We start from the raw sequence: 17,699 nt of genomic DNA, 5'->3' as shown, positions 1-17,699 counted from the left end.
TTTAATAATACAAAATATTAATAAATTAATTATTTTTGTTCCCAAGAGTAGGCAATTTCTTCCAATTTGAAAAAAATTATATCAATTTTTTTAAAAAATTTTTTGTCATTTATCATTCTCTTCCATAAATTAAAAATCCTTCTCTTTTTTCTTAAAATATAATAATCTTTTGCCTTTTTATATTTCATATGTAAACATTTTAGAGATAAATCAAGCCATTTGTAAAATATGTTAATAATAACACTGTTTATTCTCTTCTTTTTTATCTTACAAAAAAAGAAAGAAAATAGATTAGCAGACATTCTAAATATATATATAACTTTATTAAAATATAAAAATTATGACTATAAATATTACTTTTAAATAAATCCCTTTGGTATTTAAAAAGTTCTTTTTAAGAATATTAAAATATTTTAATTTTATATAAAATCTTGTTGTTGCATCAGTAAAACTATTTAAAGAGTTCATAACACATCTTTTTATTTTGCCCTGCAATTTATTTTTTCTGTTATCACCATTGATTATAATAAAAAAGAAAGAAAAAAAAAAAAAAATACACACACACACATATATATATATATATATATATATATATATATATATATATTAATATTTGAATGTATTGAAGTTTAAAAAAATTTATTTATTTCATTTTACAAAAGCGAATAGAAAACCCATTTTCTCTTTCGATCTATATCTTTTAATTTAAAAAAATACAATATACTTTGTGATTTATAGTATTCATTTAATATTATAAAAAATGTTTTTCTTTTTAACTTAGTAATGTAATAGGTTTTAACAGCTTTAAATAATTTATTGTCTTCTTTTTTATCTTGTTCCTGTTTTTTTTTATTCCTAAGTACAAAAATTAAAATATAATTCCATTCCCCTTTTTATAGTATCAAAAAATAAATATATAAAACAATATGCCTGCTATTATGTTTATAATGAACATTATTTATTACAGTATAGCATTAAAAGGTATTTTCTTAGTTACATATATTTTCTTAGCGTTATAATTCTCTTCCAAATTTTGAAAGTTTACTTTGTCAATAAGTTCTTTCATGTTTTATCTTGACATTCTTATATTTTATTATAATATAGATCTTCATAATAAGGTAAAATAAGGTCGGGGATTCATAATGTATGATAAAAAAATATTTATAGATATTCAGAAATAAAAATAAAAAAAAAAATGAAAGAAAAAGAACAAAATTGATAATTTTTTAATAAAAATAAAATCATTATTTTGATATATTTAAAAGATATAAACAAGTAGAAAGTTTGTTTTCTATATTAATAAATATAATATATATTTATATATAAATGTATGAATAAAATAGATAAGTTGATATTGCAAATAAAAAAAAAAAAAAAAAAAAAAAAAAAAAAAAAAATATATAATATATAAACATATATATATATATATAGTAAAACTTAAAAATTAAAAGAAAAAAAAAAAAAATGAGGGTATAAATATATAAGGGTGTATCCTTAAAACAATTAGACAAATATATAAATATTTTAATTTAAAAAAAAAATTATATAAAAATAATATAATAATAAAGATTGCTTGTCTTTATTTATTATTTTAAAGTAATAATTAATTCTTATAAAATAGTATAATTATTAATGAATTATTATTTTATTTATTATATATCTCCACATATATATATATAACATCATTTAATCATTTTGTATTATAATAATGTTTTATCTGAACCACTGAGCATATTACTATTTAAAATACTTGGATCTAAATTAAATAAACCGGAATCTTGTTTAAGCGTATTATTTTGGCTCAAATCATTTTCATCTAAATTTATTTTATTCATATCACTCTCAGTTATGTTATTCATATTATTTTGTTCAGCAATGTTATTTTCGCTCATATTATTTTGATTAGAACTGCTTTCATTAATTTTATTTTCGCCTATATTACTATTATCATCAATTTCATTTATTGATTTCATTTCATTTTGTGATTCATTTGGAGAATTAGTTTGGGGTATTTCCGAATTAGACGTACTATTTAATGAATTGTTTGTTACATTACTTTGTACATTCATTAAATATTGTTCAGCATTTTTTTCCATCATTCCTATAACTCTCTTTGCAAAGAGACCCGTATCGTCTATAGTATATCCTCCCTGCATTGATGCAACATCAAATATTTGCTCAGCAATTTCTGAATTTTGTGAATTCATTTTATCAATTTGTATTAAATGATTTAATTGTTTTATAATAAAATGATTAGGGTTAATTTCTAATACTGGTTGATTTGCAGATTGGCCTCCAAACATTTCATTTTCTGATATACCTTGAGCAGTAGCTTGTTGTTTCATATATTTTTGCATGGAAGGTGACATACCCATTTCACCTTGAACTAATAAAGCAGGTGAATTAATCAAACGATCTGAAATTCGTACTTCATGTACTTTATGCGAAAATTTGTTATGTAGCCATCTACATAATATTTCATATTCCATTTTCTGTTTATCTAGACTGTCTGATTTATTCTGATCATTTTCTTTTTTTAACTTAAGGTCGGCTTTATTCACGTCTAAGACTTCATATCCTTTGTATTTATTAACGGTTAGGGAGGATAAACAAAATTCATCAATTGGTTCTAAAGAGAATAGAACATCATAATTTAATGCTTTCAATTTTTCTAAAGAAGGAGAATTTTGAGCGGTTTTTTTATTTTCTCCTGAGATATAATAAATACATTTTTGATCTTCTTTCATATTTTCTATATAAGAATCAAGATCTGTTTTTTTATCACCACTATTAATTGAATAAAATTCGACTAATGATGCAATTTCTTCTTGATTTTCTTTATCTTCTACCACACCAATTTTGAGGTATTTACCAAATGTGTTAATAAATTTAGTCCATTTATCACCTCCTGTTTCTTTTAATCCTTTCATCATACTAATACTTTTAAGTACAATTCTTTTATTTATAATAGATAGCATTTTTGATTTTTGTAATATTTCTCTTCCTACATTTAATGGTAAATTCTCACTATCTACAATACCTCTGAGAAAGGTTAACCAACGTGGTATAGATTCAGAAAATTTGTCATTTATAAAAACTCTTTTTACATATAATCTGATTCCTCTAGATTCTTCGTCAAACATATTTTTACTTAATTCCCATGGTAAAGAACCTGGAATATATAAAATAGAATTAAATGAGATTTGTCCTTCTACATTAAAATGAACATAAGCTAATGGGTCATCATATGCCTTAAATGTATTTTTATAAAAACTATAATAATCATTTTCTGTTAATGATTTTTCATCTTGTTTCCATATTGGTAATTGTACATTAATTTTTTCCCATTCATGATATCGTTTTGTAATTGTTTTCATTTTCATTTTATCTCCATCTTTTAATGATACAGAATCATCTGGAACTCTTTCATAATCAATCTTTTCTGACCATATTTCTATTGGGAATTTAATAAACTCAGAATATTTTTTTATTAATTCTTTTAATTTATAATCTTCTAAATATTCATCACATTCTTCTTTCAAGTGTAAAATAATTTTGGTTCCACTACCTTTAATATCATCATATTCTTGATCATATTTCTTTATTTCATTTACACTAAAACTACCTTTCAAATCTGAAGACCATCGATAAATTTGATCTTCTTTTTTTGTATACACTTCAACTCTATTAGATACCAGAAAAGAAGAATAAAAACCAACACCAAATTGTCCTATTAAATTACTATCTGCTTTTCCTTCTTCTATTTGTTTTAAAAATTTAGCAGTTCCAGATTGAGCTATAGTACCAAGATTATTAATTAACTCATTTTTATCCATACCTATACCATTATCTGTTATAGTTAATGTTTTTTTCTCTTTATCAGGTTTTATTTTAATTATTAATTTTTTAACATCATTTTTTTCTTCTTCCACGTTTTCTTTTTTATCTGGTGATTCATTTATAGAATCTGTTTTTTCCTCATCCGCTTTATTTTTTATTTCCTCATTTGTAACTACTTCAGCATCTTTTATTAATTTATTATTTTCCAATATTATTCTTTTCTTATCACACGCATCAGAGGCATTCGAAATTAATTCTCTCAAGAACACATCTTTATCTGTATATAAAGAGTTAACGATTATATCCATAACTTTATTAACCTCTGCTTTGAAATTATATTTTTCCACAGGAGAACTATCTGATGATATGTCCTCTCTAATTGTTTTAACATCATCATTAAAACTATTTAAAGGCTTCCTATTAAACTCAATTTTCTTTTTTTGCTTTTCAAAAAATAATTTATTTACATTATTACTTACATCATATCTGTTCGGTGTTTTGTAATTTAATATATAATTCAATTTCTCCGTAGAACGAGCTAAATTAAAAGCTTCTGTTCCTTCATAATCTTTTAAAAACAACACACAAAAAAAGTACAATATTATAAGTTTTATTTTGTTCCCAACATAAACATTTTGCATTTTAAAAAAAACAAAAAAAAAAAAAAAAAAAAAAAAAAACAAACAAAAAAAACAAGTATGTATTCTTTTTTTTCTTTTTTTTTTTTTGATTTAATTATATTCTATTAAAATTGTATTGCTTCAAATAACGTATGTATATAATGGTTAAAAAATCAAAAAAATAAAGAAAAATCTATATAATACCTTCTATGACAAAACACATAATTTCATATAAATATTTACTTTTTATATCTATAAAATTATTTAATAAAAAAATACATATGTTTATACATAAAAATTTGTCGAACGGCGTAAAATTATTTCAATTATGTGTTCTTATAAAAAAGAGTTTTATTAAATAAATATAAACAAAAATATAAATATATATATGAAATTATTTATTTATACATATATATGATTATATTCTTATTATTTTTATAATTTATAATTATAAATTTTTTTTTTTTTTTTTTAATATATTTTTAATTTTAAGCAATTGAATTATTATTTTTATTTTTTTTTTTAAATTAATTATAAACACTTGATATTAATTTAATATTAGTGTGTTTTATATAACAAGTATTTTTTTAGATATAATAATTATGATATATATATAAATATTTATATATATAGGATATGCATTATATTATAATATATGAATCATTTTTGAGCCTTAAAAAAGTACATTACACCATTAAAAGGAAATATATATATATATATATATATATATATAATTATATATGTTTTATAATAATACATATATAAACAGTACTTACAAATTTATATATATAATTTTTTTTGTACAACTATTATGTTTTTTTAAGGTAAAAAAATTATAACATAAGATCTAATGAAGATTTATAATTAATAATATATATATAAAAAAAAAAAAAAAAAAGAAAAATAAATATGAAAGTATTAATATATATATATATATATATATATTAATTTGTTTTAAATTAAAAAGAATACCTATTAAATTAGTATTCATTTTATGTTTTATTATAATTCATTTTTATTTATTATATATAAAAAAAAAAAAAAATACATTTATATAACTTTTATAAATAGTATGAAAATACATTCTTGAATAAGATAAAAAAGAAAAATATGAAATTATAAATCAATGATTAAATAAGCTAGAAAATGAACAAATAAAAATCTTATATTACTAGATATATTTTTGTTTAAATCTTTTATCTATCAAAAAAATTTGACAAGAACAAGATCATATTAATTATATATTTTTTACAACAATAAGTTTCTCCCTCTATATATATATTGTACTCATTTTTGTTTGCCGATATTTTTACATCTAATGATATATAAGAAACAATAATGTTTAAGAAAAGATGCATAGGGAATGTAAAGAACAGGAAAAAACCAGAAGACATAAAAGATGGAGAAGATAAAGAAAATGTAGAAGAAGAAGAAGAAAAAAAAAGAACAAATGAAGAAAATACAAAGAAAGAGAATGATAATTCAAATTATTCTTCCTTAATGGATACCAATGATATGTTTAATAAAAAAAAAAGAGAATTAGAAGAAGATCATGAAAACAGTGATGATGATGTAGTATGTAAATATTTTTTTAAGAAGAAATTAAAAAAAATGAATGAAGAGAATTCTTTACTTTTAAGAAAAAAACAAAATAAATTAATACATTGCAAAAGTGAAGATATTACACAATCAAATACATTAACAGAGGATAGAATTTATAAGGGTGATTTTAGTGGCTCCAAAAATTATGGATCATATGAGATAGATCAAGATAGAAAAAATGATCATAGATCTATAATGGAAAGGAATATAAAAATAGGTGAACAAATATTAAAAGGAAACTTAAAAGATAATATATATAGAGGAAAAGATGCTCATGAAAAAGCTATAATGATTAACAAAGATAGTTTGGCAAAAAATAAATATACAGGTTTATATGGACCTGTACGTAGTAGTGGATCCAATGTGAGAGTAACTCTACGTATTGATTATGAACCTTGTATATGTAAAGATTATAAAGAAACTGGATATTGTGGATTTGGTGATACATGTATTTATTTACATGATAGAAGTGATTATAAAAGTGGATGGAAAATTGAACAAGAATATGAACAAAAACGAAAAAGAGATGAAGCATTAAGAAAAGAAAAAATGGAAAAATGGAATGAAAAAATGTTAAAGAAATTAAAAGAAAAAGAAGAAAGATTATATAATAATAATTTAAATGATAATGATTTAGAACATAATAATAATAATGATCAATATTCTCATGAAAATGAAAAGGATTCAAATCAATCGAATTTATCTTCTTGTTCACATAATGAAAATAATTCAGACACAAATTCAGTGGATAGTGATACTTCTCTTCCATTTGCATGTATAAAATGTAAAAAAAAATGGAAAATAGAAATGAATCCAAGTGTTACTGAATGTATGCATTATTATTGTGAAAAATGTTTTATTGATATGTTTCAAAAAAATAAAAAATGTTTTAAGTGTGGTTTACAACTTAATGGTATTATGAATACCGCCCAAAATATTATTGATATATTGAATAAGAGGAAAAGACTAAAATGATATAATCCTTAAAAAGTTAACAAAAAAATATATTAATTTCATATGTATATATATATATATATATATATATATATATATATGTGGCTTCTCTTTTTTTTTTATATATTAGATAGAAAAAAAATAAAAATTATATAAAACCTTATATAATTTTTTATAAATTTTCTTTATTTTTTTTCTTGTTCTAATTTATTTTATTATTATTTTTTTTTTTGTTATTTTTTTTATATATTATTATTTTCTTTTTTTTTTTTTTTTTTGTATATGTTATAATAAAATAAATAGCCATCTTAATTATATTTCTTAAAAAAAAGAATATGAAATATGAGAAAATATGTGTATTTATTATTTTCTTTTCCTTTTCCTTTTTTCTTCCCTTTATAAATACAATGCAATAAACTTATTTTGTGTATGAATTTTTTAATTTATCATTTATGTAAATTATAATAAAAAAATTATAAAGGAAAAAAATGTACATATAATTATATGCATATATTTTTTTTTAATTTAGAATTAAAAAAGCAAATGTGCAATAAAAATTATATATTATAATAAATATATATATATATATATATATATATATATAATTATATACGCATTAATATACATATAATATATATATAAATAATATATATTATAATGTATTATTTTTATATTTTTCCTAAAAAATATTTGTTTTTCTCGCCATATTTTTCTCTTTCCTTTTTTAATTCAGCATATAAATTTTTAGGCATATATATATATATATATAATATGTACACATATATATATTTATTTTTATTTTCCCTGAAATAAATAAATATTAAAATATAATGAACTAGAATAATGTGTTATAAATTTAGTTCATTCTTTTATAACACAAAAAGAAAAAAAAAAAAAAAAAAAAAAAAATAAATAATAATAAATGAATTATAGAAATATAAAAAATGAATAAACAAATAAAACCTTTTGTAAATGATAATATACAAACTACAGAGATAAATTTGTGTAACAATAATTTTAAAAATATGTGATTATATATATTAAATATGGAATTATTGACTATATAAATTATTGTTTTGTATCTATTTATTTATATATTTATTTATATTTTTATAATATATATAATTTTATTGAAATTAGATTACCCCAATTATATATATATATATATATATATATATATATATATATATATATATATATACATATATGTTAAACTTCTTTGTTTCCTAATCTTTTTTTTTATTTTTAATATATATTCATTAAATTTCTATGACCATACAAAAAAATGCATGCTCCTTTTTATGAATAAAAATATTTTTAATGTATTTATATAAAATATATATTTGTATATATGTCGATGGGTTTAAATAAATTCCTATTAATAGCATATACGACTAATGGAATTTAAGTGAAAAATATTATGTTTGTATATATATTATATGCATATATTTTATATATACGCACATATATATTTTTTGTACATATATTTTATATATACTTATGTTTTATAATTAAAGAATAAAAAAAAAATAAAAAGTAATATATATATATATATATATATATATATGTTAATCTTTGTAAAGTTAAAGAAGGGGAGAAAATATTGTAGAAACATAAGAAAAAATAAAAATATGACTGTATTATTAAGGAGTATAAAATTATGTTTTTAAAATTCTTTATTGATAAATGTATTTTATGTTTCCTGGCTTTGGGTTCAATTCCAATTGGATATATAAATAGAAAGAATAAGTTTAGGAAAATTGAAAATCAGAAATATGCCTTATTCAGTTCTATAGTTATGAACAGTTTTTTAATATACCTGAACAAGTTTTTTGGAATATTAGGAATATTTAATTTTTTTTTAGGAAATTATTTATGTTTAATTGGAATAACAGGTGGTATAGCCGTTGGAAAATCAACGTTTTGTAATTTTTTAAAAAAAAAAGATGTGGTTGTAATAAATGCTGATGAAATTACTAGTAAGATTTATACAAAAGATTCTATATGCTATAAAAAAATTGTAAAACATTTTGGAGAAAATATTTTAAATAATGATAAAAGTATTAATAGAACCTTGTTGAGAAAAATAGTATTTAATAATGAAGATAATGTTAAATATATCAATAAAATTACACATACTTATATTATACTACAAATTATAAAAGAATGCTTAAAATATAAATTTTTATATTTTAAATATAATGTAGCCATTGAAGCACCTTTATTAATAGAAACCAAATTATATCTATTAACAAGTCCTGTTATACTTTTAAAGTCATCTGTAAGAAATCAAATTAAACGTATCTTATCAAGAGATAAAAATTGCACTTATGATACAGCCATGGGTATTATCAAGTAATGATAAAAATAAATATGTGTATATTACCTAAACAATGTAATGGAACATATATATATATATGTATATAATGCTTTTTATCTTTTTTCATTTTAATTCATATTATATTTTATTCTGTTTTTTCTTTTTCCAGGAATCAGTTACCTACAGATGAAAAGATAAAGTACGCAGATATTATTATTAACAATGATGGAGATATATTAGACTTACAAATGAAATGTGATGTAGTATATAATAAATATTTAAAAAACTTTTTCTTCTAATTTAGACTTGTTTATATATATATATATATATATATATATATATATATATATATTAATATTTATTTATATAAATGTAATTATTTATTAATAATTAAAAAGTATAGTATATTCTTATAAATCATATTTTTTTATTTAATTGTTATAGAATACATTGCTTGCTTGTTTTCTTTCTTTCTTTTTTTTTTTTTTAATTCATACACATACATATTTTCTTTTTATTGAATTTTAATTTTTAAGTTATTTAATAATACATAGTCTTTTTTTTTGCTTTTTTTTTTTTTTTTTTTTTTTTTTTTTTTTTTTTTTTTGGTATATATATATATATATTTTTTTTTTAATATTATTATATATATATATTCATATGCTTATTTATTTTATTAGAAAAAATTTGTTATTGCTAATTTTTTACTTTTTATTTTATATTTCACATTTCAAATTCCTTTTATACAAATTTTAGTATTTACTAAAAACCTAAAATTATTAAATTATTTAATGTAAACATTAATTTTCTTTTTATAATAAATAGAAAAAAAATATAAATAAATAAATATATATATATATATATATATATATTTATATTTATTATTTTTTTTTTTTTTAAATTAGAGACCATTCTCTTTTTAACACTTCTTCTGAATTTTTTTTCTGAATTTATGTTTAATGCTTCAAATAAATATATTATAATAAACTATTTATTATAATTATAAAAAGAAAATTTCATAACATGATATTATATAATAACAGAAAGGAACCATAAAAAAGTTATGAAGTAAATTTTGAGAAACAAATATATTTAATGTGCACATAAATAAAAGGATAATATTAAATAAACACATATATTATATATGTATATATTTATATACTTATAATTTTACAAACTAGTGAATATAAATTAATAACAATATTAAAATAAAGGGTATTTGTTAAAATACCTTATTTAGTTAAAGTACACAAAGAATTAAACATTTATTTATAATATATATATATATATATATATATTAATGCTTTGAGTGATTTATATTAACAGAGTAAGAAAAAATTATAATTTCAACATATATTTTATTCAATCCATGATAAAGCTTTTTGTGAATTTTATAAATATTATATAAAATGTTTTATCTGAAAGGCATTATGAATATATAATAAATAAATAAATATATAATATATATATATTCTTATTTAAGGACCCTCATTTTTTTTTTTTTTTTTTTTTTTTTTTTTTTTCCCCTATTTATAATCTCATCAATAATAATTATAATACAGTATGATACATGAAGTTATATTAAGTTTAATAGGTCAAACTGGAGATATAATAGTATTAGTTCATAAAAATAAGAAGACAACGATAAATGAAAATATTAATATAGATGATTATCGTTTTGAAGTGAACAATAATATTCATATATTTTTAAATTCAGAAATAAAAATAATAAATGAAATAGTGGAATTAGGTTATTATTTCTATATAATAAACATTTTTTTATTGTTAGTAAATAAAAATACGGTTTATAAGAATGTAACTCATATACATAAATATAATAAATTAAATCAAGAAAGAAAAAATAATAAAAATTTTAAAAATTGTAATATATATGGTAAATTAAATAATGGATATTATAGCTCAAGTAACGATAGTTTTTCATCTATAAGTTCCTCTTCTGATGATGAAGACGAAAGTGATGATGATAGTGATAATGACAATGATAATAATAATGATAATGAAGAAGATAAGGATGAATCTTTATCGGTTGATATGGAAACAAAAGAACATAATAAGAATAATTCATATGATAATAATAAAAATAAAATTGATACTTATTTTGGTGTGATTTTGAAAAAGGTGAAAAGTATTAATAATGCTAGTCCATGTGGATATTATGCAAACGGTATATGTAACGAAATAAAAAAATTTATAAAAAAATATTTAAAAAAAATTAGTGATATAGAAGAATATATAAATAATAATAGTAATACACCTTTAACTCAAATTGTATCTATGTTAGAAAAGAAAAGAGAAGAATTATTAGTAATAATTAATATAATAAAAAATTATTTAAATTTTCAAAAACGAGAAGAAGAAAATGTAATTGAAGGGGAATGTAGAAATAAAACAAAAGAAATATTAGATTATTTATATGAGCATTCATTAAATGGAAACTCAAGAATAAAAAAAATATATCATAAATATTTAAAAAATGTAGGGAAAATATTTTTACATCAATTATTTTCCTGGATACTTTATGGTCAATTAGTAGATCCATATAATGAATTTTTTATACAAAAAAGACAATTTATATATTCAGATGAAAAAAAAATTTATTTAACTCCAGAAGAATTATATGAAAATTTAACTTTATCTAATGTGCAAAGTTTAAATTTTGAATGGAATTATTTATTTTTTCAATCACTTAATAATTTACCTCAATGTTGTATGGACAAAATAGCAGGAAGGAAAATTTTGTTTATTGGAAAATCTATTCGTATATTAATTAGAAGTAATAAATGGAATACAAGCGATGTATTAAAACTATTTCCTATTATAAAAATATTATCAAAAGCATTTGATGTGTCTTCAAAATATACTTTACTTAATTCTTCATATTATTATAAAGATAATCCTAATAATATGTCAAATGATCCAAGTTTTGTAAATTATGTAAATGAATATGAAAACACTAATTATTCAAATAGTAGTTCAGATAATTCATCTTCATATGGTGATTTATCTGATTCACCAAATGATAATATTAATTTATATTGTAAAGAAATATTTGATATTACTATTGAAAAAATTAGAAGCATAATTGCATATAAATTATGGAAATATATTGTTAAAGATATTAATTTAATAAAAATTTTTGATTTATTTAAAGATATCTATTTATTAAATAATGGAGATTTTTATGATTACTTTTTAGAAAAATCATGGTCTTTAATGCATATTCCACCAAATATGAAAAATGAAATTTTGTTAAAAAGTATAGCATGGAAAAATTCTTCCTTATTAGTTGAAGAATATTGTAAATCTAAATATGAAAATAAAAAAGACAAATTAATAATAGATAATTATGATAATTCATTATTTACTGATATTTATAGTAATAGTCATGATTCTAAAGAAGACCAATCGAATTTTTTTTTTCATAATAATAGGAATTCTTCATATTATACATTTGATACAGATACTTCAGAAAATTTTATTTCCAAATATTTTTATCCAAGAATTTCTTATAAAAAATTTTCTTATGATTCTTTTGAAGGAGAAAAATTTGATAATTTAATATTAGGTGGTATGTGTTATATATATGATAACAAAATAGTATTGAATGATTTCTATAAAGGAATACAAACACTTTTTAAGAAAAAATATTATGATTATGATAATATATTTAGTGTATGTATAAATAATTATAGACAACAAATTTTGAGAGGATTTAAACATGGTTTTGATTTTTCTGTAAACTTTAATAATTTTTTTGATAACCAATTGTATGATCAGGATATAACAAAAAGTGACGTCAATCAACAAAATTGTGTACAAGATAATAATATATCTAAAAAAAATTATGATGGTAAAAATAATGAAGATAATTTTCTTGTAGGATCATGTTTTGCCTTAGTAATTCATTCAGTAAAAAATCCATTACTTTATAAAACAGATATATTAAATAGTTCCCAAGGATACTGGGGTAATTTAGGAGATTGTTTATCAGTTGAAATAAGAGTAAAATTTTATGAGAAAAAAAAAACAATAAATAATACCAATATAAATATTAACCTACAAAATAACATATCAGATGTAATTTTAGGAGATGTAGAAATTGAGGTTTCTTTATATATAGGAGGAAAAGGAATATCATCATTTGTTCATAACAGTAATAGTTATTCGATTGATTATAATAAAGAATGTTTTTTAAATAACAAGTTGATAGAACAAAGCTTAAACCAAGAAAGAGAAAGAACTTCTTACGAAGATGATCATCAAAATGATGTAAATCATTTAAAGAAAAAAGAAAGGATATACCATATGGATATATCACAAGAAACTAATAATACAAGTGAAAATTTGAAATATAGTAATGATTATTATAAGGATGATAATAATAGTAATTATAATATTAATAATAATTCTAATGATAGAGAACAGTATCCCGTACTAAAAATACAAAGTAATAAACAAACATTTTACAATATTAATAAAAATACTATAACCAAATTTCGTGTACGTATTAATTGTTTGAAACATAGTTTTAGTGTATATATACAAAAATTAGATGAATATAATTTAAATTTTAATAATACAAAAAATAAAATAAAACCAATTATACATATTAGAGCATTAGATATGACACAGGCATTTTCATTAGACATTGGAAATGCATACATAGGTCTTTATACTTGTCCAATATTATTTAAACATAAATTATTGAAGAAAAAAAGTAAGCTAAATGAATGGTTTAAAAATTTTTATAATGATAATATATCTGATGATATGTCTATTAGTAATGACAAAAATAATAATATAAATATAAATATACATAATGAAAAAACAAATGCGACTATAGAAAATGAATTAAGAAATAGAGACAATCTAACTCTAAACAGTAACGACAACGACACCTCTCATAATAATATTATATATAATAAAGAAATTAATTCGGAGGATGATATGTTTCCTTATAAAAAAAGAAATATAAAAAATTCTAAAAATCTTCTTTTATTTAGTTGTTATGATTGTTCAGTTGAAATATATAAATGGTTTCATCAGTCTTACAAGTCTTCTATGGAAATTCCAGAAATTGATATAGATAATGAAACGTTAATATTTTATGATAAACAAATAAATAAAAATATAAAAATTCATAGTGGATTAAATTTATGGAATAATATAGAAATACATTTTAAACTTACTTGGCCTATTGCGTTAATAATAAATAGTAGTACTATATATACATATAATTCTATTTTTCAATTTTTATTTCTTTTAAGTCGTATTCATTATAATTTAAAAATTTTATGTTATCATAATAGAAATTTATATAAATATTTATATTATAGAAAAGGTAGTTCATTATTTTCACATTTATTTTCTATTAGATATAAAATGCAATTTTTTTTTTCTCATGTTATAAGATATTTACAAGAAGATATAATAAATTATGAATATAAATTAATGAGTACTCAAATACATAAATCTAAAGATTTTGAATATACAAAATCTGTTCATGATTTATATATTTCTCAAATAGCAACCAAATGTTTTTTAAGAATTCAAGATTTAACATATCCTTTAATGGAACTAATAGATGTATCTTTTAAATTTTGTTATTTTTTTCAATGTCTTGTAGAAAATGAATTATTTACGGATATTTTAAATAATGAAATATCAAATGATAAGGAGAATGATGAGCATATGAAAAATGAAAAAAAAAATGATAATTTAAATATGGACACGTATGTAATAGATGAGGATGATAAAAATGAGGACTTAAAACAAGTAATAGAAAAGTTATTGCAATATAATGATATATTTAATGATAAATTAATTGTTGTTATTAATGAAATGATAGGTATTAGTTCTAATAGTAATCATGCTTATATTATTCATTTATTAACTATATTAGATTTTAATAGTTATATAACTAAAATTAAAGATTCACGAAAAAAATATAATGAATTAAACGGAAATAAAAATACAAAAGATAATGAAATTAATAATGCAAATAAAAATATGGTTGAAGATGACAATATAATGAAAGAAATGCATATTGATAAAACCTTACATATTCAAAGAGATAACTTCAATATAAATAATTCAAATGATGAAAAAATGGAATATGAAGATATTGAAAATATTCATATTATTGATAATTACCAAGTAGATAAAAAAGATATTTATAATCATAACATATCAAATATTGAAAATAATTCAACGAATATATTATCACAAAAAAATATAAATGGAATTAATGGAATAAATGAAAAGAACACACCTTTAAAAAGTAGAATAGTTAACAACTTTAATAATTTATTATATAATAATATCGATGTTACATCGAATATACAACCAAATAGTTTAAGTCCATACAATAAACATATGATGATGCCTCAAAGTAATGAAAGTTACTTAAATGGTAATATAAATATAGCAAGTGAGAGTATGCTAAATAATAATAAATATAATAATTATAATTACAGTTATAATAATATAATGAATAGTCACAATAATATTATTAATAGTCATAATAATATAATGGATAGTCATAATAACACAGGAAATAATAATTATAATTCATTAATTGATAAATACTCAAACATATTGAATAGTTATATGAATAATACGAATTCAATTTATAATTCTCCAAAGAATTTTATAAACAATTCGAATATACATTCATACAATTCTATATTAAATGCAAGCAAATTGAGGAATATCAATAATATTTCAAGTGAATCTAACAATATAGGTAATGATTACAATAATAACAATATAAACAAAAGTAGTAATAATATATTAAATTATAATGATAATAATAATATAAGTAGTGATATTGGTAGTATTCCAAAACAAATGGACTTAAGCAATATAAAAAAAAGTATCTATGATCCAAATTTTTTAAATAATAACAATACTACTACAGATAATATTGGAATAAATAATTTAAATAACCTAATGGATATTAATGTTAAAAATCAGTTTAACGTACAAAATATAATAGATCAATATAATTATAATACCCCATCAAAAAATAATATTTCATTAAACAATACTTATAACATAAATAAAATTAGTACATTATCTCCATTACACAAAGGGGAAAATATTTCAAATTATAGTAACATTCCATTACACATTTATCAGAATGAAAATAATACACCAAAGAAATCAGACCATGCATAAATTTTAAAATGTTACAAATAAATATATTTTATTTTATTTTTTTTGTTATACGTTTTATTATATACAATACTTTTGCTATTCATTATTTAATTAATTATTTTTTAATCTATTAATTGTATATGTATTTTAAGATTATAAATATATAATTTTTTTTTTTTTGTATGTGTATATATGGTTTTATTTTCATTTTTGTTACTTGATTTGTGAATTTTATATTTATTATGTTGAATATATAATAATTTTTTTTCTTCCTTCTTAATTTTTTATATTTCTCCTTGTACACAAAATGGTGTTATATATATATATATATATATATAATTTCTATGTTTAATTTATAAGTTACTCTTAAAATGAAATGGAATCAAAATAATAATTATGAAATTAAAATATATAGTATCATATAACTATTTATATTTTAACACCTATATATATATATATATATATATATATATATATTTTTTTTAAAGTTAAAAAATGTGTTTATAATGAACATTTATATATACATATATATTTATATAATATAATATCTATATTTGTTTATTTAATATGATTCTATATTTTTATAAATAATACGTTAATATTATTATGGCATAAAATATTTCACATTAATAATTATCCCATATTTATAATTATAACTTTTATATAATTTGGAATTTTAAAGTATCTAACTGTTTATTATTTTACTCCTATATAAGAACTATATTATTATAAATGTTAAATAATTTAAAGAAAAAAAATAATAAAATAATTAACAATAAGGGAATATATTAATGGATTTGTAAAATTCTTTTGTATTTAAATGAAGTTCATATATTTAATGAAGAGAAAAAAAAAAAAAAAATAACTGTGAAAGAAATTAAAACAAAATTTTATATGATTGCAATTATGTGTACAAAAAAAATAAGTATATTTTTTTATATTTAATATTAAAAAAAAAAAAAAAAAATAGAAAAGAAATACTAATAAAATATAGAGATGTATAAAAATCTATCATATAGTATTTGTATTAGTTACATATTGTATAAAAACATTTACTTCTTTTTATTTTCTTTTTTTTTATGTTTTAAATATAACATGAAATATAGAAATAATATATAATCTAAAAAGTACATACTTGGATTTATTAATTTTTATATACTTTCCTCACATTAATTAATTTTACA

General features: G+C 18.7%; 5 protein-coding genes across 5 annotated transcripts; 3 read left to right on the top strand and 2 right to left on the bottom strand.

The window, feature by feature from the left end:
• Positions 1-29: 29 nt before the first annotated feature.
• On the bottom strand, positions 30-1,066 carry PADL01_1444000 (conserved Plasmodium protein, unknown function; the record flags this gene model as incomplete). The annotated part of the gene is made up of 4 exons (XM_028684722.1): positions 30-266; positions 358-505; positions 658-855; positions 966-1,066. The coding sequence occupies 4 exons, from the start codon at positions 1,064-1,066 to the stop codon at positions 30-32; spliced, it is 684 nt and encodes a 227-aa protein (XP_028540772.1).
• A 634-nt stretch (positions 1,067-1,700) lies between these two features.
• PADL01_1443900 (heat shock protein 90, putative) lies at positions 1,701-4,481 on the bottom strand (the record flags this gene model as incomplete). The annotated part of the gene is made up of 1 exon (XM_028684721.1): positions 1,701-4,481. One exon carries the CDS (start codon positions 4,479-4,481, stop codon positions 1,701-1,703), a length of 2,781 nt encoding a protein of 926 aa, XP_028540771.1.
• A 1,317-nt stretch (positions 4,482-5,798) lies between these two features.
• Positions 5,799-7,037, top strand: PADL01_1443800 (zinc finger protein, putative; the record flags this gene model as incomplete). Its single annotated transcript, XM_028684720.1, has 1 exon — positions 5,799-7,037. One exon carries the CDS (start codon positions 5,799-5,801, stop codon positions 7,035-7,037), a length of 1,239 nt encoding a protein of 412 aa, XP_028540770.1.
• A 1,639-nt stretch (positions 7,038-8,676) lies between these two features.
• PADL01_1443700 (dephospho-CoA kinase, putative) lies at positions 8,677-9,635 on the top strand (the record flags this gene model as incomplete). The annotated part of the gene is made up of 2 exons (XM_028684719.1): positions 8,677-9,371; positions 9,506-9,635. 2 exons carry the CDS (start codon positions 8,677-8,679, stop codon positions 9,633-9,635), a joined length of 825 nt encoding a protein of 274 aa, XP_028540769.1.
• A 1,264-nt stretch (positions 9,636-10,899) lies between these two features.
• Positions 10,900-16,536, top strand: PADL01_1443600 (conserved Plasmodium protein, unknown function; the record flags this gene model as incomplete). The annotated part of the gene is made up of 1 exon (XM_028684718.1): positions 10,900-16,536. The coding sequence occupies one exon, from the start codon at positions 10,900-10,902 to the stop codon at positions 16,534-16,536; it is 5,637 nt and encodes a 1,878-aa protein (XP_028540768.1).
• Between the last annotated feature and the right edge of the window lie 1,163 nt (positions 16,537-17,699).

This window comes from Plasmodium sp. gorilla clade G2 (assembly GCF_900097015.1).
Source record: "Plasmodium sp. gorilla clade G2 genome assembly, chromosome: 14".
Taxonomy (NCBI): domain Eukaryota; phylum Apicomplexa; class Aconoidasida; order Haemosporida; family Plasmodiidae; genus Plasmodium; species Plasmodium adleri (nom. inval.).
Note: the sequence above shows the minus strand (reverse complement) of the source record. Positions and strands in the feature narration are given on the sequence as shown.